General features: G+C 34.3%; 1 protein-coding gene across 2 annotated transcripts in view; it reads right to left on the bottom strand.

Annotated features, from left to right (window-relative positions):
* ADCY8 (adenylate cyclase 8) overlaps nucleotides 1–27,560 on the bottom strand; it is a 411,706-nt gene that overhangs the window by 132,066 nt on the left and 252,080 nt on the right. Inside the window, exons 7-8 of one of the 2 annotated variants that reach the window (XM_074265464.1) lie at nucleotides 24,335–24,605; nucleotides 4,462–4,659 (exon numbers count right to left, since the gene is read on the bottom strand). In XM_074265464.1, coding sequence (XP_074121565.1) covers nucleotides 4,462–4,659; nucleotides 24,335–24,605 — 469 coding nt within the window. The remainder of the gene's footprint in view (nucleotides 1–4,461; nucleotides 4,660–24,334; nucleotides 24,606–27,560) is intronic. The other variant, XM_074265467.1, reaches the window with a different exon arrangement.

Here is a 27,560-nt window from a genome sequence, read left to right as displayed (position 1 = left end):
ATTAAGCTGGAATAGATGGGTGATGAAGAAGTCATTTTGCTTTCCCTGACCTAAAATTATATAAGTCTGAATTTGTGTAGGTCTAAAAGAGTAGGTGCAGAAGGAACTAGTATGTGTTGGATTTGTGAGGCTTTTCTCCTAAAAATAGTTTTTATAAGAAAAACTAATTAATGCAAACAAACATTAATTCAAAAAATTCTAAATTCCTATTATGTGAATTAAAATCCTATTTTTACACAAAACTTTTTAATGGAAATGCCATTTTCATGAAATAGAGGGGGCTGATTCTAAGGAAAATTTGAATGATGCTTACAAACATTTGTGTGTGTTCTGATGTTGTTTTGTGTGCTTTTAATCATTAATAAAGGAGAAAAGGAAGCATAACATGTCACTTTATATTTTCTCAGACCACTGTTCAAACTCAATATATTCTTTTTTTTTTCTGAGAAAATTACTAAGGGAAATTATTTCCATTCTCACTTTTCCCAACTGGGAAATATATTTTTATATAATGACTACAGGTATAAATTCATCAAATAACATTTTTAATGGAAAAATTGCTTTTTAATTTGCTTAGGAAAGTATCAGACCGGGGAACAGTGGAGTAGAGAATAAGAACATAGATAATAGGTCAGAAAAATAAACAGGAATGTGAAATGGCCCCTACACTAAAGTCCTCTAATCTTCCTGGTATATAAGAGAGCCTAGATATACTTAGTGTCTTGGATCAGTAGCATGTTGGAGCCACGTTGAAAGAGTTGCTGATAGTTAAATCTTCAGTAGAGACATTTGCACCTTATTTTTTAGGCCCTGATTTATCATTTTGTTCATTGTTTAAGTTCATGAAAGTGATAAGAAATAAATTAGTAACACATTTAAATTAAAAGTATATCAAGCATAATTCTCTGAGAGACCGCTGTTAATATTTCCTATCATACTCCTGCATAGAATTGTATGTATAGAGGTGGAAGGGACTCAGAGGCCATCTAGTTCATACCCTTAATTTTACAGATAAGTAGAGAGTCTATAGCATATTAATTGATTTGTCTAACATCATACAAGCATTTGAATTCAGGTTTTCCAACTGTAGAGTCAGCATTCTCTTAACAGTGCTGTGAAAAGCTGAAAATTGTATTATTTGAACTAGAAGAAACCTGAAAAATCACATAATCCAAGAAATACTCCCTAGCCATTCCCCACACCTCATTTTACAGGAGTTGTTAAGGTTTAGTGCTTAAATCATTTTCCCCATAGCAAATCATTGGCAGAGAATGGGACCCAAACTTCCAGTTCTCTTTGGTTAAAAAACTGAAATAACCATATTTACACTCTAAGGGATGCATCTATCACAACAGTTTTTTTTTTCCCCCTGGGGTCAGAAGAGACAACCTGTAGATCCACAATTAGATACTTTTCTATACACCTTTAATAGCTCCCAAAGAGCAAATGGAAAGAGGATTTGAAGAGATGTTTAGTCTATAAGAAAAATACCTATTTCCTGGAAATATCCCTGCTGTTCCCAGTTCTCCTCCTCACTCCTTCCCAAAACAGCTATTTTGACTTTGAAGTAGTTCAAAATGTAGGCCATAATTTACCTCTATAACTGCTAACCAGAGCCAATTGAATCTGTATTTCTAGTGAAGACCTTTAAAATACTCAAATACAGTTGTCAGTGATCCCCTTCCATCCTCTACCTCTTTTATCCCTTCCTTTCCTTGGGCTGAATATCCCCATAGTATCTTCAAATGATTCTTTGTTTAACTGTATAATGTCTGTTGAGAAATATCATTGATTTCAGAACCATGAAGGTCCATTTATACAGCCAAAGTTGAGATTTTGGATGGAAATCTATTTTAATCTAAATTATCTGGATTGGCTGTGTGGACAGAATCCTATAAAAGTGAAAATTATACACCTTCATTTACCTTTGATTGTCTTGTGCATATTTTTACATATATCATATCTTTTACTTTAGATTATAAACTACTTGAGGTCAGGGATTGTTTATTTGTCTCTTTTTGTATTTCTAGTCTTTAATGTAGTGCCAGTTAATAAATATTTATTTATTTATTTATTGATTGATTATAGAGTTACAATCCAGAATTTTCTTTCCCAGAATACATTTTAAAAATCAATTACCCATGGGTAATTACAGGAAAAGATGGAATCTCCAATCTTGTACAATTGTTACTCTCCTCAGAAATTCACAAGTCTCTTTAGTTATACAATTGAAATTAGCAACAACAACAATAACAGTAACAACCAGACTTCCAAGTATTTATTAAGTACCTGCTATGTGTCAAGCACTTGGTAAGCATTTTACAAATATCATCTCATTTGATCTTCACAACAACCCTGGGAGTTAGGTGCTATTATTATTCCCATTTTACAGTTGAGGAAATTGAAACAGGTAGAAATTAAGTGTCTTGTCTTGGGTCATATCGCTTGGATGTATGTGAGAATGAATTGGAGGCCCAGTGCTCAATTCACTGAGGCACCAACTAGATATAACTAAAATCAAAAATTATTTTGAATATATTTGTATAGAATTGCCTAGAAACCCTAGAATTCATGATCCAAACAAAAAAAAAAATTATTTATCAGGATTATACACTTAGCACTGGAAAAAACAAAACAAAACAAAACAAAAACCTCACCTAAAGCTCACATAGATGAAATTTACTTTCTCAGGGTCAAACAACTAATAAATTTAAGGTAGGGTTTGAATCCAGGTTTTCCTGACTCAACTGTTAACACTATTCTAAAAGAGCTTGGTTATTAAGTGGTACAGTGAAGTATGGAGTGAGAATAGACCTGAATTCAAATTTGGCTTTAGACATTTAACTAGTTATATAATCATGGGATTAATCTCTGCTTTCCTCAATTTCCTCAACTGTGAAATGGAATTCATAATAGCCCTTTATTCACCAGGGCATGGTGAGTATCAAAAGAAATGATATTTATGAAGTGTTTGACACACTGTATATGGGGCTTAAAAATTCCTTAATCCCTTCCTTCAAGGTCAGTGCTCTATCCACGTACCAAACCGGAAATTGTTTTGATTATTGACACATCCATTTAAAAAATTAAATTTTGGAAAGACTAATCTTAAAGATTCCTTGTTAAAAAAATAAAACAAACCTTTGTCTGTTTCCCATTTCTTTTGACCTTCCAATGGAAGCAAGTACATCTGATTTTAAAACTGAGACAAAGGTTTCTTGATATTTTTAGCTATATTGGCTATTGCATTTTTAGCTATCAGTCTTGCCTTTTCTTCTGTACCTCACTAATGCTCAGGCATTTTAAACTGGAAATCAAACATGAATGAGTATTGCTCCTGAGTTTTCATTTTTAAGATGGTTTTAAAAAAGGAAATTCTGAGTGTACCTTGAACAAGTCTGTGCTCATTCATGCTGGTTTGATGATCCCTAAGCTGAGTGATGGATGGTCACTGTGGCAGCTGAGCTAAGATGTACAGAATTGCTCAACAGAGCTTGGCACTAAATTCCTTGAGCTGGAAAGTCCCCTGCTGTTCTTCCCTGAGGCCTCTGCTCACTGACAAGGGGGAACCACAGCAGATAATGGACTCCCCTGGCTTCTCTGAGTTGAAGGTTGTCGGTAATGATCAGTTCTAAAGAACAATACTGTTTCCTTGCATTGGGAGATTTCACCTTCCCTATTTCCCTTTCCTGTAGAGAGGCAAGTTAGTACTCTGCATCAGCTGGTATCTGCTCTGATTAAGGACCAAAAAGCATTCTGAGAATGAGTAGCTACTAAGAAAACAAAAAGTAATATGTATATTTTTTAAAATATATAGTTCTAGACCTATGTTATGGGAGTCAGAAGATGGGGGGAAGGGGGAGAGGGGGTGAGGGGTGGGGTAAACTTCCAATGATGCACATTGGCAACTTGGGTTGTCACTTATGTTCTTAAGTAATTGCCTAGGGCAGTGAGATATTAAATGACTTGCTGAGGGCCATATAGTCAGCATCACTTGACTCCCTTGGTGTCTTTTCACATGCTATGTTTCTAATTTTCCAGGTATAATTATTAGGAGTTGACCACTGTGGAAAAGGGACTTGGTGGGATGATGATGGAATAGGAAGAGTTAGCTGTTCCCATTTTATTCCAACATAAATACCACCCAGTCATTAATCAATTGAATGAGAAATGATGAAGATCCAAGGAAGCATTCTTTCTTTTCTCCTTATAGAAGATGGCCATGCCTGGAAAAAAAAGAATCTCTGCTTCAGTTACTATAGATTCTATGATAAGAACCATCATTTCCTTCCATGGCCTTTAGTCCACTCATGACTTCAAAACAAAAACAGAAAAGAAAACAAAAGAAAAAAGAAAAGCCAAAACAAAAGCAAGACTAGATCCTAGCACTGTCTTTACTCCCATGGATATTTACAACAATTTACGTTGATAAAACAGAAGCGGCTACCATGACCCCACTACCTTATGCTCCAGGCTGGAGTCTTTAAACATCAGTGAGAAAGGCTTGATATGCTCTCTTCTCAATTTATCGCCACTCCGTAAGTCGATGGTGTGCTCTATTCTCTTGTTAATTTCCTCAGGCCCAGACTGGACATGCAAAGCTTGTGCAAGATGGTTTGGAAGCAGATTTATTGAATTTCTTGTTAGGGCAGCCAGAGTCTAGGGGAAAGCACATGCACAAAGAATAAACCTGCTAGTCCCCTTTGGGTTAAAAAATAAAATAAAATATTTTTAAAAATGCAATGTTTTTAGATCATGTCGCATTGCAAACTGTAATGGTATTCCATGCATTTTTATTCAGTGAAACCTACGGGAAGCGGAAAGTCAGAAATTCTTTCAGAAAAACATATTACAGCACAACAATTTGTTGCTTTTATGTCACATATGAGAGAGGGCACTTCTCCCTCTGTGTAGGTGCACTGAATTCCTTTGGTTAAATGTTTGTATGCTTGAAAACAGAATCATAGCATCACATACACCATGTCAAAGCTGGAAAGGAACTTAGAGATCACTGAGATCAAGAGGAGTCTGTGGCCCAAAGGGAAGGGACTTGCCCAAGTTCAGATCTGGGCCCAGTGTCTAAGAGAGTCCTTCCCTGGTAATGAGAGAAAGAGAAAAAAAAGCAAAGAACCAACTAGAGGCAAATTCTAAGAAGTCCACAGATACGATCTGCTCCAACATGAAATCAGAATTAGATTTCACAGCTTCCTGTGGTCTTTCATTTGGCTGTGGGGGAGGTAATTTATAAAGTACCATGTTGCATTTTTTTCTATCTGGAATTGGCTCTCATTTTTAACACTCTTTAAGGATAGATGGCCACCAACATGTTAGTATACAGAGTTTATATTTTTGCACCACTTCACAGTTTATAAGAAATATGTGTAGGAAATGCAAGCATTTCTATCCTCATTTTATAAAAGAGGAAACTGAGGTTGACCTCAGAGGTATATAGTGTTAGAGATGAATCAGCCCTTTCCAAGATTAATTTAGTAATTAATTTTGGATTTGCTCAAGTACAGAATTTTTGCTCATAAGCTACTACACATTTATATACTCATAAAAATCTAGAATAAATCCTTTGAAAAAGGAAATGCCAAACAGAAGCATTCTCCACCCTTTTTGGCATTTGCAGCTGAGAGATGGTATGATTGCTATGGTTGGTAATAAGATACCAAAGCTGACATAACAATAAGAATTGACCTGGCATCTTCCATCCAAATATGATGAATAAACAACCAGTTAGAAGCCCATTTCAAAGCAAAAGACAAAAAGTACTATTTGGTCAAAATGGACTAGAGTGGTCTAGAGAGAGAGAGGGGTTCTTTTACCTCTGAAGTAGTTCAGGGGTATGGGGATTTGATACTTCAAGTACCAAGGGGGAGGAGAGTAGAGTCTCACACTGTATCACTGAATGCTCAACCTGCTCCTTTCTCCAGTATTTCATTCAGTACCCTATTCAAGGGCACAAAATATATTGGGCAAAGTTTCCAGAGGGAAAGAATTTCAAAACTGGAATAAAAATAAAAGCCTTCATCTGAGAGATGAAGACCCCAAGTTGAGTGACCTTGTACCCCAGTGCACAGGACTAGTCAGAAATCTATTAGCCTATCAAAAAAAATCAAATTTGGAGAGAATTTTTGTGATTATAACCTCAAAATGAAAAAAAAAAAAATGAGGCTAAGAGAGACAATCACATCCAAGATCACCCAGTCAATGAATGAATTGACTGAGCTAAGAATAGACAGCAGGTTTTGCACTTTCCAGACCAGAATTCTTTTTCATTATCTCTGAACAAAGGGCAGGATTTTATATGATCTCAGGCCCCCAAATTATTTTATGGAAATGTATTCAGTTATATCTTCACTAAGGGTACCAATGGGGTTATAATTACAGTATTATGGGGTCATAGATTTCAAGGAAGTGACCTTAGAGGGGATGGACTACCCTTCTCATTTTACAGAAAAGGGAAATTGAAGCACAAAAGACTAAATGACTTGCCCCCAGATCCATAGGTAGTATATGCCAGAAATCTGGGAAAATTTGAAGAAACCTCTTCATCCTTGGTCTAATACTTTCTGAGAGGGATGGTCATTTGCAAGCAAAGTGCCTGGTCTTGGCCAATGAACTAGTAATTATAAACTTTCAAACAAAAGAAAAAAGATAGGGATTTCAGGGAAGAGAGAGGGGTATAAAAGCACATCTGCTAGGAAGAAGAGAGAGGGTAAATAGAGACAAGTCTTAGCACTGAAAAGATAGGTGCTGCAGAGACCAAAGTGTTGCTCTCTTTTTTCCAGAATTCAATACTATTAGAAGAACCTCATTGGAAGAAGGAGATCAGCAGCTTTTGTTTCTTGTCTTATATGTCTGCTGTTGAGTATTTGAGGAAAATGTTTCTGTAACATCAGGCAGGTATCTGAATCTATTTTGTTCTCTTTGAAGGAAGCACGAAAGAAGAACATACAGCTCTGGTTGGGCTTTTATTAACTGGCTTATAGCTGTGAGGATACTGCCATCACTGACTATCAGTCAGAACTCTGTTGGCTAGCAAAAGGGCATGGAATTGAATATATATACATACATATATATTCAAAACAAAGATGTTTCCCCTTTTAAGTTTTCCTTCTACAGAACACAAATGTTATTTCAGGTATCACCTACATGTTCTCTTAGGCTAACATGGAGGGATATGGTGAAAACAATGCCATGCCTCTAGCATCTACAGGGTATAAACTAGCAAGAAATTCAGAGTAAGGATGTGTCCTGTGGCCAAGAGCTCAGTTCCCATTGGTTGTTACTGCTTCTTGCAACAGGCCAATGGAAATATCCTGACTGAAGAGTTCTGCCAAATGCTACTAGTTAATTTTGCAACTGCTCATTTCAAGGCAGAAGAAGAGAACTTTTAGTTTTAGTTTTAAAAGGTTCTTAGCAGAGGGTTTGTGAATTTTTTTTGTTAAAACAGCTAAGTCAAATCAGAATTCCTTTCTTGATTTATTCATATCTGCTGTTATGAGAGCAATGAGAGATAATTTGTCAAGAAAGTCAACTCTCAATTATTATGTACAGATTCTATACAATGCATCATCATATACTTTAGTTAAAAGTTCTCATTCTCTTTCTGTCTCTGTCTCTGTCTCTTTGTCTCTCTCTTTCTCTCTCCTTTCTGTCTGTCTGTCTGTCTTCTGCCTTTCTCTCTCTCTCTTTCTGTAGTGTCTTCTTGTTTTTCTAATTCAAATTGTCTAGTGAGTTTGTCAAGGGAGAACAAAATAGTGATAGCTTTATCTTAAATGACACAGAGAAGTAAGACCAGAAGGACAATGTGCTGTCAAAGTAATCCCATAATATATTCTTTGACATCAATAACTTACATACCATTTGTGGTTTGAGATGATCTGTGCCAATAATCTACTTCATTATTGGATGTAATTGTGAGTTGCCTAGACATTTAGTTTAGAACCATAAAAAATACCTATCAAGTGCCAATTTCACTGGGGAGACCTGCATAGAGTATTTTGGGTAATTTGTGCTTTTTCTTATTTATTCTGCTATAGTTAGACCAGAATAAAACTTCTAGCAGTAGCATTTGGCTTTATCTTCAACAGTTCACAGAAATACAAAATTGAGTTAGTTCAGAAACATGCTAGATAAATAGCACCAGTTTTCTGATACTATTTCCAACTGAAACTGACCTGTGAACTGTGGGGAATTATCCCTTCCATGACCAATTTATCTAATTGGCTCAGGAATAGAGAAATAAAAGAATTGGAAAGATGAAGATGGAAGGAAATGTCATAAGAGTAGTGATAGATTTTTTTTCCAGGAAAGTTTGTACCTACACATGGGAAAATCAGAATTATGATGAATGGGATATGCCAGAGTTTGGGACTGAGTTGTTCTCTCATATTTGAGTCAAAAATATTGACATTGAACATTTTACATTTAGAATTGAGACTGACCTCAAAGGTCATCTAGCTCAATCTCTTCCTTTTTAAAATGAGAACACTAAGAACCAGCGAATTTAAGAGATTTTCTGAAAGTCACTCAGATGATAAGGTGCAAAGTTGGGATTCATACCCAGGTACTCTTTCTATTGCACCAATCCTGGCATCTCATGATAGAAAGTAGCATTTTTGCCGCTCAGAAAATTCAGAAATTGTCTCCTTCTGCAGAACTGGCATTGATACAACTTATAAGAAAAAAAATTACTGCTTGAATATAGCTTTATGAAGATAAAAGTTCTTTCCAATGTTTGGGAGCTCTAAGTCAATCATCAGAAAATGAGATAATTAATGTAGATATTCATTTTTACATAGGAATACTTAAAAAGTAGTTCCTAAATATAGATGCAACTGGAAACTCTTCTATGCCCTTGACTCTGATAAGGCGTTCTGACCCTGAACCCTTTGTCTTGCCCACTAATCATTTTCTGGTGTTCACTTCTCTGAAAATGGGCATCCCTGTCCTCAGCCAAGCTGCTCCTTAGGTAACAAAAACATTTCTTATAACTGCTAAGGATTCAGTATTTTTCCAAATTGGTAGAACATGACAGAATCCGTGTCAGTACTAAGCTGTATACCAATCTTACATTCAAGAAACTATTAATTTTCTTATTTAGTACATGGAATTTATGGAGTTGAAGTAGAAGCCAATTGTACCTTTGTGTCTAATTTCCCCCTCACTATGTTATTAATGGAAAAATCATCTTCTGTACACATCCTATGACTTCAGGTAATCACAGACTTTGACATTTTTCAAGCCATATTCTACTGAGAAAATTATCAGAAAGAATTTTTAGAATTTTTAGTTATATGCATTTTTCCATAAAATTGTAAAGTAACATTGAACAAATTACTATCTCATTATGCCAAACCATAGAATCATTGCATCTGAAAGCTAGAAAGCATTTCAGAGGTCATCTAGTCTAAAATGATCATCAACAAAGTAGTCCTTTGTGCACTAGCTCTGATAGGTAATCATTCATTTTCTCTCTGAATATTTCCAGGGATATGACACTGAGTAATTTATAAAATAATTTATTCCAATGATTCAGAGTTCTAATTATTGAAAGGGCTATCCTTAAAGAAGCAAATAAATACCCAGTAGTCCTAGTGTTAACCTTTGAGGAAATCTAGAATAAAAATAACTTCCTTAACAAAATGGCAACCCCTAAAAATCTGAAGACAGGTAAAATGTTATAGAAATAGTAATTCCTCTTAATCTTCCCTTTTCCAGACTAATTATATTTAGTTCCTTCACTTCATATAATATTTTTTTTCCTAAGGAGCTACTCTCTTAGTTATTATCTGTTACATACTCTCTAACTTGTTACTATTTCTCTAAAAGTATAGAACCCACAAATGGATAAAATATAAATGACAAATGACATTTAGTCTCTGTTATATATCAATTAAATAACAATAATTGTTACTGTCAATTAAAAAGCTACTTATTTACATAGGGCCTACCATGTGCTAGACTCTTTGGTAAATACTTTATAATTATCTCATTTGAGCCTCACAACAACCCCGAGGAATGGGTATTATCATTTTGCAGATAGAAAAAACTGAGGCAAACAGAGGTCAAGGAACTTGTCCAGGATCATACAGCTAGTAAGTTCCTGAGGCCAGATTTGAATTCAGGTCTTCTTGACTCCACTTCTACGTTTCTTCTGTTGTGCTATCTAGCTGCCATACAAAGCCACATAGCTAAGAAAAGTAGAGCTGGGATTTGAAATCATGTCCCTTGACTCTGAATCCAATGACATTTATAATACTGCCTCTGACTCCAATGTTAAGAGATAATCAACCCAAGGAGTCCACCAGAATGACAATGCTGCTCCTTCAATCATAATCCATTTCCATGAGACATATTTTATCTTGGTTTTTTGAATCTAAGGAATTACTTGTCTTTAAGGGTACAAGAGACTAAATAGTTTCATTAGCCAACTTGCTTATCATTCAGGCAAGGGTTGCTATTCTTTGTATCAAACCTATTTATTTATCCATAAATCTACTTCCAATAAGTAGCTTTTCTGGGGCCAACAATTCAGAAAAGAACTACTTTTAAAATTTCATTCTAACTTTGGAAAATGATGCTTTCCACATACAAGCCAACAAGAAGAATTCTTATTGAATTTGTAAGATGTGTATGATTTTGTATAAACTTGGAGAAAAATAAGTTTTCCTCAGATATCACACAGTTTTTGATCAAAAAAAAATTTCATAAATGTTAAATTGAATTGAAAACCTTCCCACAGTCCGTCAATCTAGCCTACTAATCTAATCTAGCCTAACTAATCTAAACTTGTCTCGCTTTAGGTTTAAGCCAAAATTTTTTCTACTCCTCTTCCCTATCCTACACCCAACTATATATTAGGGTCTCATGCTTCTGTGCTTTTGTTTACAGTATTCAGTATCTAACAATTGTCTTCTTTCTCTCCTTTTGGTGAATTCTTACTCAAATGTTGAGTAAGTATGAAAGCTTCCTTTATTGGTAATGCTTGTTTCCTTGGACTTTAAGCAGTATGTTACCTCTGAATTTGTATTCATGATTCAAAATCGAAATCAAATGCTACCACATTCATGATGATTTCCATGATGCTTCCATCTTCTTCCCCTTTGGATCTCCCTTAGTAGCAAGTGTCTTATTAATTTCTAAAATAAAACTTAAAGTGATTATAGTTATTTATGCTATATTCCAGTTAGAATAACTAACACTAGCTACTCCAACTGAAATTATGAGCTCCATGAAGGCAGGAATTCTGTTTCATTGAAATCTTTTATTTCCCCCACTCACCCTCTATAACTATTTTAGATGGTAGTTATATTTAATATTTGTTGACTTGAATAAGATTAAATGGCCAGAAGGTAATGCAGAGGTTTATGGTGGATTATGTAAATAGCTTATTCTATATAAGCAATGAGTAACTTCAAAGATAAATAAAAGTAGAAAATAAGACTAGGAAAATTTAAATAAGGTAGAGACAGTGGGTTAGCTAAAGGGCAATAGTAAGAGACAAAAAGTAGGGAGCCCAAGTGTTCTATAGAAACTGAGGAAGACCTCAAATATTTTGGATGTTGGATGGTGATCATATGGGAGGACATAGACAATGTTGTACAGGATGGGGAGGTGTGGATGTGTTGGAAATGCTTTGTTAGACAAAACATCCAAGTTGATGAAATCACAGATTCAGTTGAATATTCAAGTAGATATCTTGTAAAAATAGATAGTAGTTTTTTGAATTCTAAACTTTCTGTCTTTACAAAGACAACCTGTAAGTGGAATTACTACACACTTCCTATTGATAAGTGAGTTTTACAACCCAGAATATATGCTAAAGAATAGCAAGAATATGTTTGACATTATATTTCTAATCTATGTTCTATGTTGTACCTTTTGCTCTTATTTGGATAAGACACAACAACTAAAATAGCTAATATTTATATGACATTTTAAATTTGTAAAGCACTTTAAAATATGATATTATTTTATTTTCCCAATAATCCTGAAAAAAAGATGATATTATCACCACCATCTTCCAGATGAAAAAAATGAGGTACACAGAAGCTTAATGGCTTGTTCAGTGTTAGTGACTAGCCAAATGACTCTTTCTTTCCCAAGACTAGTTTTCCCTCAGGTCTTCCTGACTCTAGGTCTACTGCTTTATAAAATTCTGCCTCTAAAAAGAATGCCTATATTGCCTACTTGCATGCATTAATGAATGGCCAAAGTTTCATCATAGAGATGTTGATGGCTGAGACCATAAGGTATTTGTCCTGTACTAATTCAATATTTTGAAGGCAGGTTTTTCCTGACCGTTGATATCTAGATCAAGGATCAGTTGGATTAACAAAATGACTTTTAGTTATAGCATGTCCTGTCTCAGTTGATAGTTTTTGCCTAAGCCCAGTAGATCATTTCATCTCTTAGTTTATCCTGGGCTTTCTGACATGATTATGACTGATTTTAACAAGCTCTTTTAAAAACAATCTGATCTGTAATATACGCAGCCATGACACCAAACTTAAGAATGTAATTGATGAGTGAGAGAGGTTGTTCTCCAAAATACTATATAACAAAGTGTCAACTGGAAATGGGATAATCATCCAATTAACTTGATAGATAGACACCACAAACTGTATAAAAATAATCTCAAGAAACTTCCTTTGAGTCTGAATTATTTAGTTTTTCAAACTCCAATACAGAAAAAGTTTCTAAAAAAATTGAAGCAATGAAGGGAAGACCATTTGGGGAAAAAGAAGAAATAGTTTGGGAAAATTAATTTTTAAATGTAACAACTGCATGTTTATAGCTCATCAAACTGAAAAACTTTTCCAGATATTTAATACATTTTGTTAGGTTGAACTGAATTGAATTATCTCCCTTTGTAAATCTTAAATTACTGATATTTAAGAACCCCAAATTATGTTACATATTGTGCAATAAGTTGGTTTCATCTAAAAATATGATGTCTAGTATACTAAATTATTCAAACAATGATTACACATTTAGTACTTTAATAAACTTATAAATGTCCTAATTAATGTTTTCACAAAATTTCATCCTGGTTTCCAAATTAGATGATACTGCATTCTTGAAGCTTATGCCAGTAGAGACCATATTCTAGAACAAGGGTTCTCAAACTATGACCTGCTTTGGACATTTAAGAGGCCAGCCGGGTTATGGCAAATGGGCTGAGGAATGGAGACAGAATGTGAGGTTTTATTTTTACTATAGTCTGGCCCTCTAATAGTCTGAGGTACAGTGAACTGGCCCCCTATTTAAAAAGTTTGAGGATCACTGTTCTAGAAGATCCATAAAAGGTCTTTATATTCTCTCTCTAAGGACTAACCCAGATCAGTTATGAGAATTTCATCTCAGTCTTAAAAGAAGCTAGGAACTTCTCGAAAATGAGGATATGTAAAAGACTAATGTTTTAGGAAAACATACTATTACTATGCTTTATTATCATTATTTCTTCTATACCTCCTGTCATTCATAATGTCAATTAAATACACAAAGCATTGAATGTTAGAAAAGGATAGGATAAGACTTGTGATTTCAGTGATGATGAGTGAAGAAAGTTCCTATGCCAATTCAAGACAATACAAGTCTCTGCAACTTCTATCTTAGAGAGTAACCTAGCATATAAAGGCTAATTAACTTGCCTGGGCACACAACCAGAATATAAGGAACAGAATTTGAACAGAAGGCTTCCTGACTCTTAGGCTGCTTCACCTATACTATGAGCTTGGGGAGAAAATGGTAGAACAGAGTCCTCCTGTCCCTAAACTCAGTGAATATAATTTTTGCTGCGTGGAATTGATTTCTTTTCTGATCCCACTTTCAATTTCTTCTTTCCATGGCTTTTTATTGGAATCCTCCATGCCTTGAAGGTCTTCCAACCAAAATATATGTCTCTTAAAGTTCCTAGCTTCTTTTAAGACTCAATTCAAGAGCTTCTTTCTCCAGGAGAACTTTCTTGGTGTTTCTAACTACTATGGCATGAACTCTAACATTACCTAATGTACCTATACATTTTTATCTATACATATGTATGTATGCACCTATTTATTTATATATACATACATATATATATATATGTATGTATATATATGTCTGCAAATGTTGATGATAGCAGGCTTCTTGAGGACAAGAATTATTCATTACTTACTCTGCAACTTCTAGAAAATTTCCTGGAGTCACTTAAAAATAGACTTACCCAGATTCAGCCAGTAAGTATAGATCAAAGGTAGAACAGAGGCAGCCTATTCTTAGTGTAAGAGTCTAGTCTTAATGTAAATGATTTGTAATAGCTACTCTAATTAATTTAATACAAAATTTTTATATCTTTGCAAATTATTTGGGGGAGTAAAAGATAAGTGATGATAAGTAAATCATGAAACATAAACTTTTTATATTTCATTCTTAAAATTTCAATAACTTTTCCTTCCCTATATCATTTTAAAATAAAAGCAGCTTTTAGGAAGAAATGCTTGATTTTTCCTTTCCCCTATTTTTTTTTTTTTAATTGAATTACTTCCCTCAACTGAAGGTTTTCAAACTTTTGACCATGTTAACTGGTTAATTAACACATTTTCAGTTTCCTTTCTAGAATTCTCAAAAAAATTTCTTAGGTTGGAGAGATGGGAGTTCAAATTTATTGTTTGTTATTGTTGACAGCGACTTGAGTTTTCAGCAAGTCCAGTGGATTTTGTATAAACATTGCTTGCAGGCTGTAAGTTTGCTGTAAAATTGGCTTCTATGTACATTTATATCCCAAAATAGTCTGAAAAATATATTTATCTTTGTCTGCTCAACCCTTTCCTTTACATTGGAGACTAGGAAAGGCCAAAGAATATTATTCATTGTTAACAGATCCAATTATCTGGTGTAATCCACTCAGAACGCCAGGGAAAGGCTTCAAACCCACTTAACTTTTGGAACAAAGTAAAAAAAAAAAAAAAAAAACAGAGTACCTTTAATGACCATTTCCTGGCTGAAATCTGTTAAGTGGTAAGTTATCTTTTGAGTCAGAACTAACATTAGCCCTGGGGTTTTCAGTGTCAGCAGGAAAAATTTTATAGGAAGATTTAAGATTTACTTCAGGGAAATTTATGAACAAAGTATTCTAGGTTCTGGACCAGGAGTCGACAGCTGTCTTGTCTAATCAACATCGTTTCTCCTACAGTAATAGGAGTTTTTTTTTTTGTTTTTTTTTAATTTAGAAACAGTCCTTTTTAAAAAAAAATCTTTTGATTCTCTACATTTTATAAAAAATAAACTGAATTCAAATATTAGATGAGTTTACTTAGAATAGCATTTCCTCATCAGATATGCATAATGCCTTTTATAACAGATATTAATGAAAGAACAAAATTAGTGTTCTGTAAAATTCTGAGGGAAAAATCTACTATTAACAATCATTCTTTATGATAAATTTGGAAAGTGGCTAGTAACTAGAAACCTTGCTGGGTAAAGGACATAGACTGGGCTTAGGAAGACAGGTTCAAATTCAATCTTGGGTATGTGGCTTACCCTCGGTCTACCTTAGTTTCCTTATCTATAAATAGGGATAATGATAATATCTACTTCACAGGGTGTATTGTGAGGAGAAAATGAGTTTATATTTATGAACCCTAAAGCACCATGTAAATGCTACTTATATGGAAGTTGGACATTCTTCTGGTTTATTTAGAAGATTTTTAAAAAGTGCTAAATATTATTTATACATATAGCCCTATATTCTTTCTTTCTTCTTTTTTTTCCCTTGAGATAGATGAGATTGTAGGAAATAGTTTGCTTAAAATGAAGGATGTAGTCTAGTTTTCCCCAAAGCTTAAAATGTATCTCCAGAATTAACATAGGGATATATGCTAATTTTTTGCATTACTAAAACAAACAAACAAACAAAAAAAAAGGTTATTACATGGCATAGTTGGTTTTTCAGTTGGTTATTTAGTTGTTTGTCCTTCCTTCTTGAAGAGAACCAAAATGGCATTGCTCTGTTAGAGTTAAATTACAATGTGGCTGATCAAACAAATATAAGCTCGGAATGTTCTGCCACAAGAATTTAGAGTCAATATGAACATTTGGAGTGGTCTCTCTAACTTTGTACATCTCACATTTCTCCTGAGATAATTCAATTCTATTTTGCTCATAGAGCACAGCATCTTCTCTGATAAGGGCACACTAAACTGGGTGATCCTGGGTCAGTGTCTCCCATGTCGTAAATTGATTCTTAACATCTTAAGAGAAATCTTGAGTGTGTTCTTGTATCATTTTGTCTGACAACCACATGCATGCTTGTCCTGTGTAAGTTCTCCAATAAAACAATCTTTTTGGCAAACGTACATTTAATATCCAAACAATATGGCCAGTTCAAGAGAGGTGTGCTCTTGGTAGTAGTGTTTGAAGGCTGGGCAGTTTACTTTGTGAAAGGACCTCAGGGTCTGGTATCTTGTCCTGCTAGGTGATCTTCGGAGTCATCTGACAATTCTTATTTATTTATTTATTTTTCTGAGGCTAGGGTTAAGTGACTTGCCCAGGGTCACACAGCTAGGAAGTGTTAAGTGTCTGAGACCAGATTTGAATTCAGGTCCTCCTGAATTCAAGGCTGGTGCTCTATCCACTGTGCCACCTAGCTGCCCCCATCTGACAATTCTTAAGTGGGATAAAGACTAGATATTACAAATGGTGTGTGATATTGGTTCTTGCATAGCCATCAAGAAGCAGCATTCAGAGTGGCAGAATGTGACTGGAGCTTAATGCATCTGTACATCATCATGGTATATCACTTTTGGGGTTCCCCTACCACTAAATTAGAATCAGAGAACTGATGGAAGGAGGCATGGACTTAGAGACTCACAGACCAATTTGTTTGGGATTTTTTTTAGAGAGAAAGAATAAGGCCTACCAAGGATAAATAACAGGCTAGAAGTCACAGGGAGTTAATTACTAGCACAGCTTAGATGAGAATCCAAGTTTTATAATTTCCAGCCCACAGTTCTCTCTGTTACAATATACAACAACTCAAATGTGTAGTCCCTCCAAGACTGGCACTTAGAGGACTCAAAAGTCCAGAGTACTCAGAAAATTTTGATATTATTATTTTCCTTCCAAAATAATATAAATAAAATAATGCATAGGCTTATTACATATGATATTTAATGAACATTAAAATAGGCTTAATTTTCTTTATTTTTGTTTCAAAAATTCCTCAACTAGAGAAAGAAGTTGCTGGTAGCATAGTAGGTAGAGTATAAGGAGTAGAATCAAGAAGAAGTGAATTCTAATCCTACTTCAGATACTTGCTAGGTATGTGACTTTGGAATAGTCAGTTAACCTCTGTTTGCCTCAGTTTCCTCAACTTTAAGATAGGGATAATAATATTACCACCTACCTTGTAGTATTGTTGTGAGGATTTAATGTTAGAATATTTGTTTAAAAAATGAACTTAGCATAGGGCCTGATTTATAGTAGATGCTATATAAATAATTATTCCCTGTCCTGACTATTCTTCCTTTTGATAGTACTCCACATTTTAATAATCTTCAAAAAGCTTCTTAGAGATTTGTCATCACAGCCATCATTACTATTCAACATTAATAATCAATTAATATAAAAATCAAATTCTCACACTTTGATAGTGTTCAGCTTTAAATAGCCTTGGGTCAAATTGTTATTCTGTTATTATTCTTTTTTATTTAAAATTCTGCAGGTTGTTGATAATGATAATAACAACATTCTACAATGCTTTAAAATTTATAAAGTGCTTACCTAAAGTTTGTGTGCTCAGATTGGTTTGGGAAACATTGAATTGCCAAATGGGCCTCCTGTATGTCAATGATACAGTTAATGGGAAGGGAGATTAACAGATCTTTTTGTTTTCCTCATGGAAATAATGATGACAGCTTTGAGAGAATAAAAATTCTCTTTAGAACCTTTTAAACTCCTACTCTTTTCTTCTCTTCACAAATTTCTTCTCCATCCATTAATCTTCTCCATTTCACCTTCTATCCTGTTTTAATGTTTGCTACATCAGTTGGTCCCTTTAGACCGCATGTATGTGAAGCAATTTTTCCAATCTTAGGATATTACTCAGGCACAGGTGGGTTTTTAATACTCCATAGCACTTGTCTGAATTGTAAACATGATGGAGAAGAAAACAATCTGGGCCAAATTACAAGTTAGGCCAGGCCTTAGCAGAGACTGGAAGGAGACAAGATAGTCCAATTTATTTATTTTTCTCTTTACACAAAGCTCTGTGACAGAAGCACTATGCCATTTCTAGGAAAGAAATCCTGGGTCTTGTTGCAGGTATCAGCTTTTCATATGGAAGAATAATAACTTTTATTATTTTCTAAAGGCTTAACACAGATATGGTGACATATCTTTGAAAGTTTTTCATTATACTCTAGCCCAAACTCCAGTTTAACTCCCCTAACAGAATCAGATTAAACTGTAATTGAGAAATATTTGAGAAAATAAATAAAAAACATATATAAGATTAATTTGTGGTTTTCAAAATCAATATCTGGTCAGTGGTGATCTATTGAACTGAAGACTACTGTTTTAGTAAGTTGTCATCATCCTCCAGGGAAAAGTTCTGATATCATAATAATTCTTTGTCTAAAATCCATTAAGTTCTTTAATTTCCCAATTGCATTTCAACCTGTCCAGAATGATATGACAATCATATAATCACAGGATGTCAAAGTTGAGCAAGTTGGTCCAATCTGTGACTACATGACAAGTCCTTCTATAACTTTTCTGAGAAGTGATTATCCAACCTTTGTAAGAGAAAGAAGGGAGGAATAAGTATTTCTATCTAGTGTTCATTATGTTTCAGGGGCTTTATTACATCTTTTAATCCTCAAAATAAACCTGAGAGATAGACACTACAATTAGTGCCATCTGATAACTTGAAAAAATAGAAGCAAACAGAGATGAAGTGATTTGCCTAGTTCCACAAAGTTTGAAAGCATTTGAGGCCGGATCTGAATTCAGGTCTTGATTCTAGGTCCAGTGGTTTATCCACTAAGCCACCTACTTGCCCTAATGTTGAGAGAATTAAATAAATCATTACCCCAATAGGGCCATGACTTATTCTACTTTGGTGAAGCTCTTTTTATTAGGAAAATTATTTCTTTAATCAATCTTAACTTTGTTTCTACGCTTTCTATATATTTTCTAGTTTTGAATGGTAGGGCAAGCAGAGAAAGCTCAAATGCTTTTTCTGCTATCAGATTGTCAGATATTTGAGGAGGGTTATCAAATTCCTTTCATTCTTCCCAATTTGCTATCCATCATTTCTTTAAACTATATAATCTTTGTATTTTATGGTCTCTAATTTCCCTCATCATCCTATCCACCTATTTAAGTTTTGGATACTCTATTTGTTGTTATTGGACTATGAATCTTTTCTTGGGCAAAGTACAATAGCCTGTTTTTGCATTAGATGTACCATTTTAGTTGATTTTAAAGTAGAACAATATTTACCTTAAATATATAATTAGGTCAAACAGGTAATAAGCATGACATTCTAATATGTCTGTATGCGGTTGTCTCCTTAAGTTTGTAAATCCGTATTTAAAGGAGTTCTCTTACAAGTGAATTACATATAGAAATGTAATATTATAGTAATGATGATGATGATGATGGTCATGAGTAAGAACAAAAATATTGCATGATTAGGTGTGACAGAAATGAAGCCTATGCAGTGCTCAGTCATGAGTCTTTACTTTTCTTCCACAATTTTGAGTGACTAAGAAGAATACTTGGGACTTCCTGAAAGATATATATATATATATATATATATATATATATATATATATAAAATGGAAAATATTTAATATGTTAAGATTTTCAAAATTGCTTATGACTGTTTATCTAATTTCAGTAAAAATACTATTTTTAAGTATTATCTCTAATGGTTGGGTAGAACAGGAAAGTACCAAGAACAATAAAGAGAAATAATACGAGAAAAAGCCTGAGATTGGGTTGATGGCAAAACCTAGAGGACAGGAAAGAGTTAGAACTTGTGACCATTTGCATGGAGGAAATGAGATCATTAGAATGGAGAACGCTTGAAACTTTTCTTGAGTTGTTTGAAAAGTTGTGGGGATTAAAGAGCTAGTAGCATCATAAAAATTTACAAGAAGCTAGAGAGAGAGAGAAAAACAAAAAACAAAACAAAACAAAACAAAAAAACTATCCTGTGCTGTTCTGTTTTCCCACTTCTCTACTTTTAAGAGATAAGAGGAGCAGGCAGGATTTGAAATGGGGTGGTGGTAGTTTAAATGTTTTTTTTCCAGATAACAGCTTTTCAGCTATTTGAAGATGGCTATCAAATACTCAGAATATATATATACACACAGACACACACATATTCCCAATTTTTTTTGTAATGGGGGACAAAAGCTAAGAGAAGTGAGAATACAATTAGATTCTCTCATTCTTTATATGATGAGAACCTGGAATTATATGTATAGACCATTGGCCATTGTCTCTGAAAGACAGTCTTTCTTTAAAAATGTGAGTTGACACTTCCAATTGATCAATGATGGACAGAAATAACTACACCCAGAGATGGAACACTGGGAAGTGAATGTAAATTGTTAGCACTACTGTCTATCTACCCAGGTTACTTATACCTTCGGAATCTAATACTTAATGTGCAACAAGAAAATGGTATTTACACACATATATTGTATCTAGGTTTTATTGTAACACATGTAAAATGTATGGGATTGCCTGTCATCGGGGGGAGGGAATGGAGGGAGGGGGAGATAATTTGGAAAAATGAATACAAGGGATAATATTATAAAAAAAATTACTCATGCATATATACTGTGAAAAAAAATTCTAAATAAAAAAAAATAAATAAAAATGTGAGTTGAGGCTATCAAGATCTCTCCCTAATTTAATTTTTAAAATGTTAACACATTGACCAAGTTAATACTCTCTCTTTCTCTCCCTCCCTTCCTCCCTCCCTCCCTCTCTCATTCCTTCCCTCTCCCTTCCTCCCTTTCTCCTCCTGCTCTCTCCCTCCCTCCCTCTCTTTCCCTCCCTCTTTTTCTCTCTTCTTTCTATTTTCTTTCCCTCCCTTCTTCCCCTTCTCTTCCCTCTCTTCCTCTCTATCCTTTCCTCTCTTTTTCTCTTTCCTTCCATCTCTTTCTCTCTACTGTTTCTATTTTCTTTTTCTCTCTTCTCTTTTGTTTCCTTCCTTTCCTCTCTTTCTTCCCCTTCTTTTATCACTTTCTCCCTCTCTTCTCTCCCTCCCAACAAATGAAGACTCAATTTACTTTTGCATTTCTCTAAACATTAGGAAGTTTTTTTTTTCCCCCTAACATCAAGCCTAAATTTGCTCTTTAAAACTTTCACCCACTGAACTTCCTTCCTTCTAATATCAGGTACAATAAGTCTAAACCCTCTTTTAAAAGGCAGTCCTTCAAATACTTATCATGTCGTTCCTATATCTCATTTTCAAGCATCCAATTTCTTCAATTAATCAATAAATGGTAGAATCTAACAGGTCTTCACTAAACCTGGTGGCAAACTCTCACACTCCTCAGCTTACTAATGACTCTTCCACTATATGTAGTTAGTATATTTTATTTAATAAAAGGCCTTTCTCTCATTATTCATCCATCTATATATTCTTACTTAAGTTATTCTATATAACATAAACTGAATCTGATGCGGGTTGTGGTCCCTTTAAGAAACTAGTCCTTTCAGATTGATTTATTCTTTTCTGATTCCCAACCTCTCCTAGCTTATGTATAATCAATTCTGGAAGCTAGGACCATTGATTCACAAATCCTGGTCAAAAACAGCCCTCTGAATTCCAATAGGAGATTTGGGCTCTCCCAGCCCCACTGGATCAGAGCCAACTTGGGCTGTTCCAGCCCCCATTCTAATAATCTCCTCAGGTTACTCAACCCCCATCAAGCAAATTCTAGCCCTCCCTGAAACCCAGCAAGGAGCCAATTTGGGACTCTACCAAATCTCACATTATAAAAGAGCCAAGCTGGAGTCCTCTCTTGGCAGAGGGTCTAAACCTGCCAGCACCATACCTGGCACCAGACTCTGCCCCCCTGGAATACTGTTTCCAGTGTCCTCTTATCTCTACCTTCACCTTTTACTAACTAGATTTTAACCTTACTTCCAAACCCCATAATAAACCTCTTTTATCAATCTAGGTTTTCCAGTCTGTAAATTCCTTTACAGGGGACTTTTGTGCTGCTACTAGATCTCATTTAACTACCTCTCCTTGTGCTGAATCCAAAGGGGTTGCAGGGAAGCTCTATTTGACTCCCTGTACCCCAAACCTGCCACTAGACCTCAATTTAATTTGGGTACCCCAATTCTAGACTTCATCAAATCAACAAAAGTCTAAAACAACTGGTCAATCCAGATTGGAGGAAAAACAAAAAATAAAATAAAAAAAAAACCCAACAGCAAACACCAATAAATCATCATCTGAATATTTCAAACATGTGATTCCAGCTTTTTGGACTGACTGGATTTTTGAGTGAATTCAGTAAGGATTTTGGCATTGTGTAGATTAAATCATCCTATACTTTATTTTCTTTTTGTTATAGTTCAAACTTATTAAACTCACATCTAAGTCATGATGAATGAAATACCTGAACTCCTGACTATTAACCTAATCTTATGACAAAGTCAGAATGTCCCCAGTAATTTTCAAAATTTTGTTATTTTTAAATGGACAGTTACTTCTTGAAAGTGTGGAGATTTCAAAATAAGTTGAATTATTATGTTAAAAAAATAGCTTTGGAAAGGCAAGATCAAGTATAAAATTATATTTTGTTTTGCTATGTATGTTACTGTGTGTGTTCAACCCTAAAGAAAATTAACTTTTGGAATAAAGCAAATAATTCTCTACCTTTTATCTCCATTTTTGTTCCTCATTGTTAATGACAAGTTTAGCTAAAATATAATGAAATGCTGAGATAATATAATTCATTTTTTTGCGTGTGTGTATGTGTAAGCAAAAGTCTCAAACCTTAAAAATTAAGAAAAATAGTTTTAGAAATAATAATTTAAGTCAAAAATATATACTTTGTCTTCACTAAATAATCAACATTCATACTTTACATAACAGTTTGCAAAGAACTTTGGGAGAGATTTCTGTCAGTGAGTCATGAACACATCACATTTATATTGTCTCATTAAAAAAAAAATCAAGCACCAAATAAAAATGTGTCATATATAGCTTCAAGGAGGGACAGAAAATACCTTTTAAGGAAAACAGAGGAGGACATATGAGGACAAATATTCTGGAGAAGACAAAAATGTCACAAGAAACTGATAGAGCATATACATTGCATTATGGCCAACTTTGACCAATAGCTTCTGCAAGTTAAGCTTGAAATGTATATTACATCAGCACCAATATTTTCCACAAAAATGTAAAGGTTTTAGCCTGGTCTTGTCTCATTGTGTCCTATCAGTCTTTTAGATACAGAAAAGAAGAAACAATCTTTAGTGTTTTTCCATCTTAAATTTCACAACTCTGGGACAAGGAACATTGTTCAAATCCAGGATGTTTTTCTTTTTCTCATTTTAACTCATAATAATGTCTTTTTAAAGCACCCTGATTTCATTTCTTCTTTTCATTTACCAACTATCATTTCCAGATTGCTCTTGGCTAGCCAAGATTTCAGAAACTGCTTGTCAGGGAACCATTATCATAGTTCTGACTTTCCTTTTTATTTTTTGAAAGCAAATGAGAGGCGAAGAATAATGAGGGTATGCTAGAAAATATATATTATTCCTGAAACCTCATGCATCACTCATCACTCTCAGTTTTTTTTTTCCACACACAGCAAAACAATTACCTCCTGACCTTTAAATAAAATTTAAAAAAAAAACCTCCAGAATTTCATCATGTTAACCACCTAAAACTCTTCCAAACTATGACTTTTTCTTTGCCAATGTAATAACATTAATTCTACCCTTTAATATAATTAAGGATTGCCACATCCAAAACACATATGTACATGTATTACGTATTTAAAATATGGCATCATATCAAACAGTATTAAAGTTTTAATTCAGCTCAAAAAGAAATGAAGAAGGGGGAAAATATAACAAAACAAACTTCTAATAATACCAAAACACAAAGCCTTCTGGTATTTCTTGAAACTGATACAAAGATTAATTCTTTCCTAAAGACATATTTTTAATCATTTGAAGTAATAAGCATGTTGGAGAAAAGGGTAAAGATGAATTTGTTTCCTCTGAGTCTTCATTACTGAGATGCATTCAAGCATGCATTTATAGATAATGACTTAAGGAAAGTTTGACTTACATTCTGTTTCCCCACAATGTTATCAAATGGGAGTTCAGGGCTCCAGGATCCTTCTGTAAATGTGGCCCCACTGTTTCTCCTATCTGAGGAGCTGACCGACTCCTTTACAATGTCTTCAGGCAAAGTCAGAAGACTTTCCTCTGGCTGTTTTATTAAATAGGTCTCTATGTTATGTTTCCTCAAGAATTCATTTCTTTCTTTACCATGTCCCTCTTCAACATTATAATCACCATTGAGGCAGTCCAGTGTGGCTTTGGAGATGTGAATCCTCCTGTATGTACAAAACAGTAGTCAGTGAACATTCTGAATAAGTGCTCTCTTTGCCCACAATTTTCATTGTTGTTACTTTCCCACTCAAATACATCATTTACATTGAATATGGGGTACAATGTAGGTACTCATTTATGTATAATACCAATCTTCCTGAAATAATAATAGCTAATATTTACATGGTACTTTGAGCATTACAGCATAGTTTACAAATAGGAGCTCATTTTGCCTTTACAGCATCCTTGGGAGGTAGGTACCATTATTCTCTCCATTTTGCAGATGAGAAAACTGAAACTATCAGAGATTAAATCACTAGCATAGAATCACACAACTAGAATCTGAGGGCAGATTTGAATTTAGGTATTCCTGACACCAGTACCACAACTCTATTCAATGTATTGCTTTAATCCATTTAATTTCAGGACCAAATTAATATGTAAGTGACTTCTACCTGAAGGCTTCTAAAATTTGATGTATAGTTGAAATGATCTTTCTGTAGGATTAGATGATTGTCTATTATAGGATTTTTTCCCCATACATAACTTCGAATGGAATTTATCTGTAAAATAAACTGGGCCAATAATTGTGCAACTTATCTAACCACTTTGTTGAACCATTATTTGAGTATGTTTTTACTATGATTTAAACTTTTACACTCTTATATCTTGTCTCCTCATCTAGAAAATTGATACACAAGGGAACATACCTTGTTATATATTTCTGTGTTGCCACAATGTCTGGTAATGTTTTGTGCTTATAGAAATCATCTGATAACTTTGTTGATTTAATTTATTATTTCCTGAAAGGACATTTTCTACAAGATCTGAACATTCTATTGATGGTACTACCTCCCCTTTCTCACCAAGCTTCTTCCTCTTTTGATCTCTGCTGCAATTACTCTGGTGCCCTCCATGCTAGCCAATTAAATGAAATCCCTGTAACAGAATGTGAGAGCATCACAATGAAGTAAACATGTGCCCTTAAATAAAGAATCTGATAAGTATACACAGTCAGTGATTTGGCATATCCTACACTCTACCAGTAAGCATCCATAGCTAGCAGTGAATTACAAGAATATAATTGGAATAAAAATCTTTAGAAATTGAATTTGGTTAAGGATTTCTTAAAAATGTATAGAAAAATACAATTAATTGTAATGATGGATTTTGTTAGTATGTTGGAATGTGACACATTACTCCTTCTTCCAACTGCTAGTGTCTCTTTGTTGCATATATGGACAATATGTATGCAAAATCTGCTAGAACCTCCTGCTCATACTGTCAATTGGGAAATTTTAGTATAAGCATATAGTATAAGCTTCTTAGAAATCAGCAAATGCTGCAAATTATGACTTGACTTATTGGTTTTTTGATTGTCTAGACTTAAGAAAATGTAGGAGCACTACATTGAATTCCCAATTCCTCTAATTTTGTCCACCTGCATTTTGGATTTCCTTCACAGGCTAATTGTGCACTATTTCAAAGCCTGATTCTTTTTGTACAGCAAAACAACTGTTTGGACATGTATTTAATTTATACTTTAACATATTTAACGTGTATTGGTCAACCTGCCATCTGGTGGGGGGAAAGGAGGGGAAAAATTAGAACAAAAGGTTTGGCAATTGTCAGTGTTGTAAAATTACCCATGCATATATCTGGTAAATAAAAACTATTAAAATATAAAAAAAGAAAGTATAGGAGCTTTAAAAATGTATTGATTTATTGGTTGTTCTATTAGTTAATAAAGTCTTAGGGCATTCTGTGAAGATAATGCCCCATTCTACATTCTGAGATCTACACTCTTATTTAGTATTGAGGGTTTTAATTCTTCTCATGGGGAAAGAAACCTGAAAAAAAATGAACCATTTTTGTTTAGAAAAAGTATGACATTCTTTGAAATTAATGAAGAAAATAAAAATGGGATGCCAGTCAGTGTTTGGCATTAAGAGTGGCATTTTCTTTTGACTCTCTACTTTATTCATCTCCTGTTAGTTCCACAGGGAAATATTTGCATCTTCTGAATCAATATTATATTTCCCATGGTAAAAGATAATTTCACCTTTATTTATTACAGACTTTTCTTCTGAAGTTATAATCAATGTCCATTTAATTTTCATAGGGACTTAGTTTTAGGCTTTCAATTTCATTATTGTACTACTATAAAAGCATAAGCTCTAAGACTATGATGTCTGAAATCCCCTCCAGGATCAGAATTTCAAGGTTAAATTTTCTAGCAAAGGATCCTGGCTATTTTTAAGCAACATTCTTCTGAATGGAATGGGAAATAATCTGAATGTAGGATATTTTCAGGCACATGTAGATATATTAATACATCTCTCGCTCTCTCTTTCTCTCTCTCTCTGTCTCTCTGTTTCACTCCCTCTCTCCCTCCTTCTCTCTCTGTCTCTATCTCTGTCTCTCTCTCTCTCTCTCTCCCTTTCTCCCTCCTTCTCTCTCTCTCTCTGTCTCTGTCTCTCTCTGTCTCTTCCTCTCTGTCTCTCTCCCTCTCTCCTTCTCTATGCTCTGTACCTCACTTTTTGGCTTCATTTGTAGAAGCACTAGAATTTCATGCCTTATCATATAGCAAAGTTGCTTGTAACTAAAATTATTCAAATAGTTCTTGAATGACTGTTTTCTAGCCATATTATAAAATTGTGTTTAATTCTAAGTTGTACATCACAGCCTCTGAGGTACAAAAATGAGTGTTAGGAAAGATCTGAGCAAGGATTATATTTGGGGTGAATAGGGAAGGTATCATGGATATAGTGGTGCCTCAGGCTTGGAAGAAAAAGGTTTTGACGTAGAAAGTCAGGGATTTTATTTTAGGCATAAGAAGATAGATGAAAGAAAGAAACATTTTTAAGTGCTTACTATGTGTCAGACATTCTGTTATGGAATGGAATAGATTGCCAAAGAAATTTGGGGGTTCTCACTGAAGCTCTTTAAGAAGATGCTGA

The sequence above is a fragment of the Sminthopsis crassicaudata genome, chromosome 1 (genome assembly GCF_048593235.1).
Source record: "Sminthopsis crassicaudata isolate SCR6 chromosome 1, ASM4859323v1, whole genome shotgun sequence".
NCBI classification, from domain to species: Eukaryota; Metazoa; Chordata; class Mammalia; order Dasyuromorphia; family Dasyuridae; genus Sminthopsis; species Sminthopsis crassicaudata.
The sequence above is the reverse complement of the archived record's forward strand: the minus strand, read 5'-3'. Positions and strand labels throughout refer to the sequence as shown.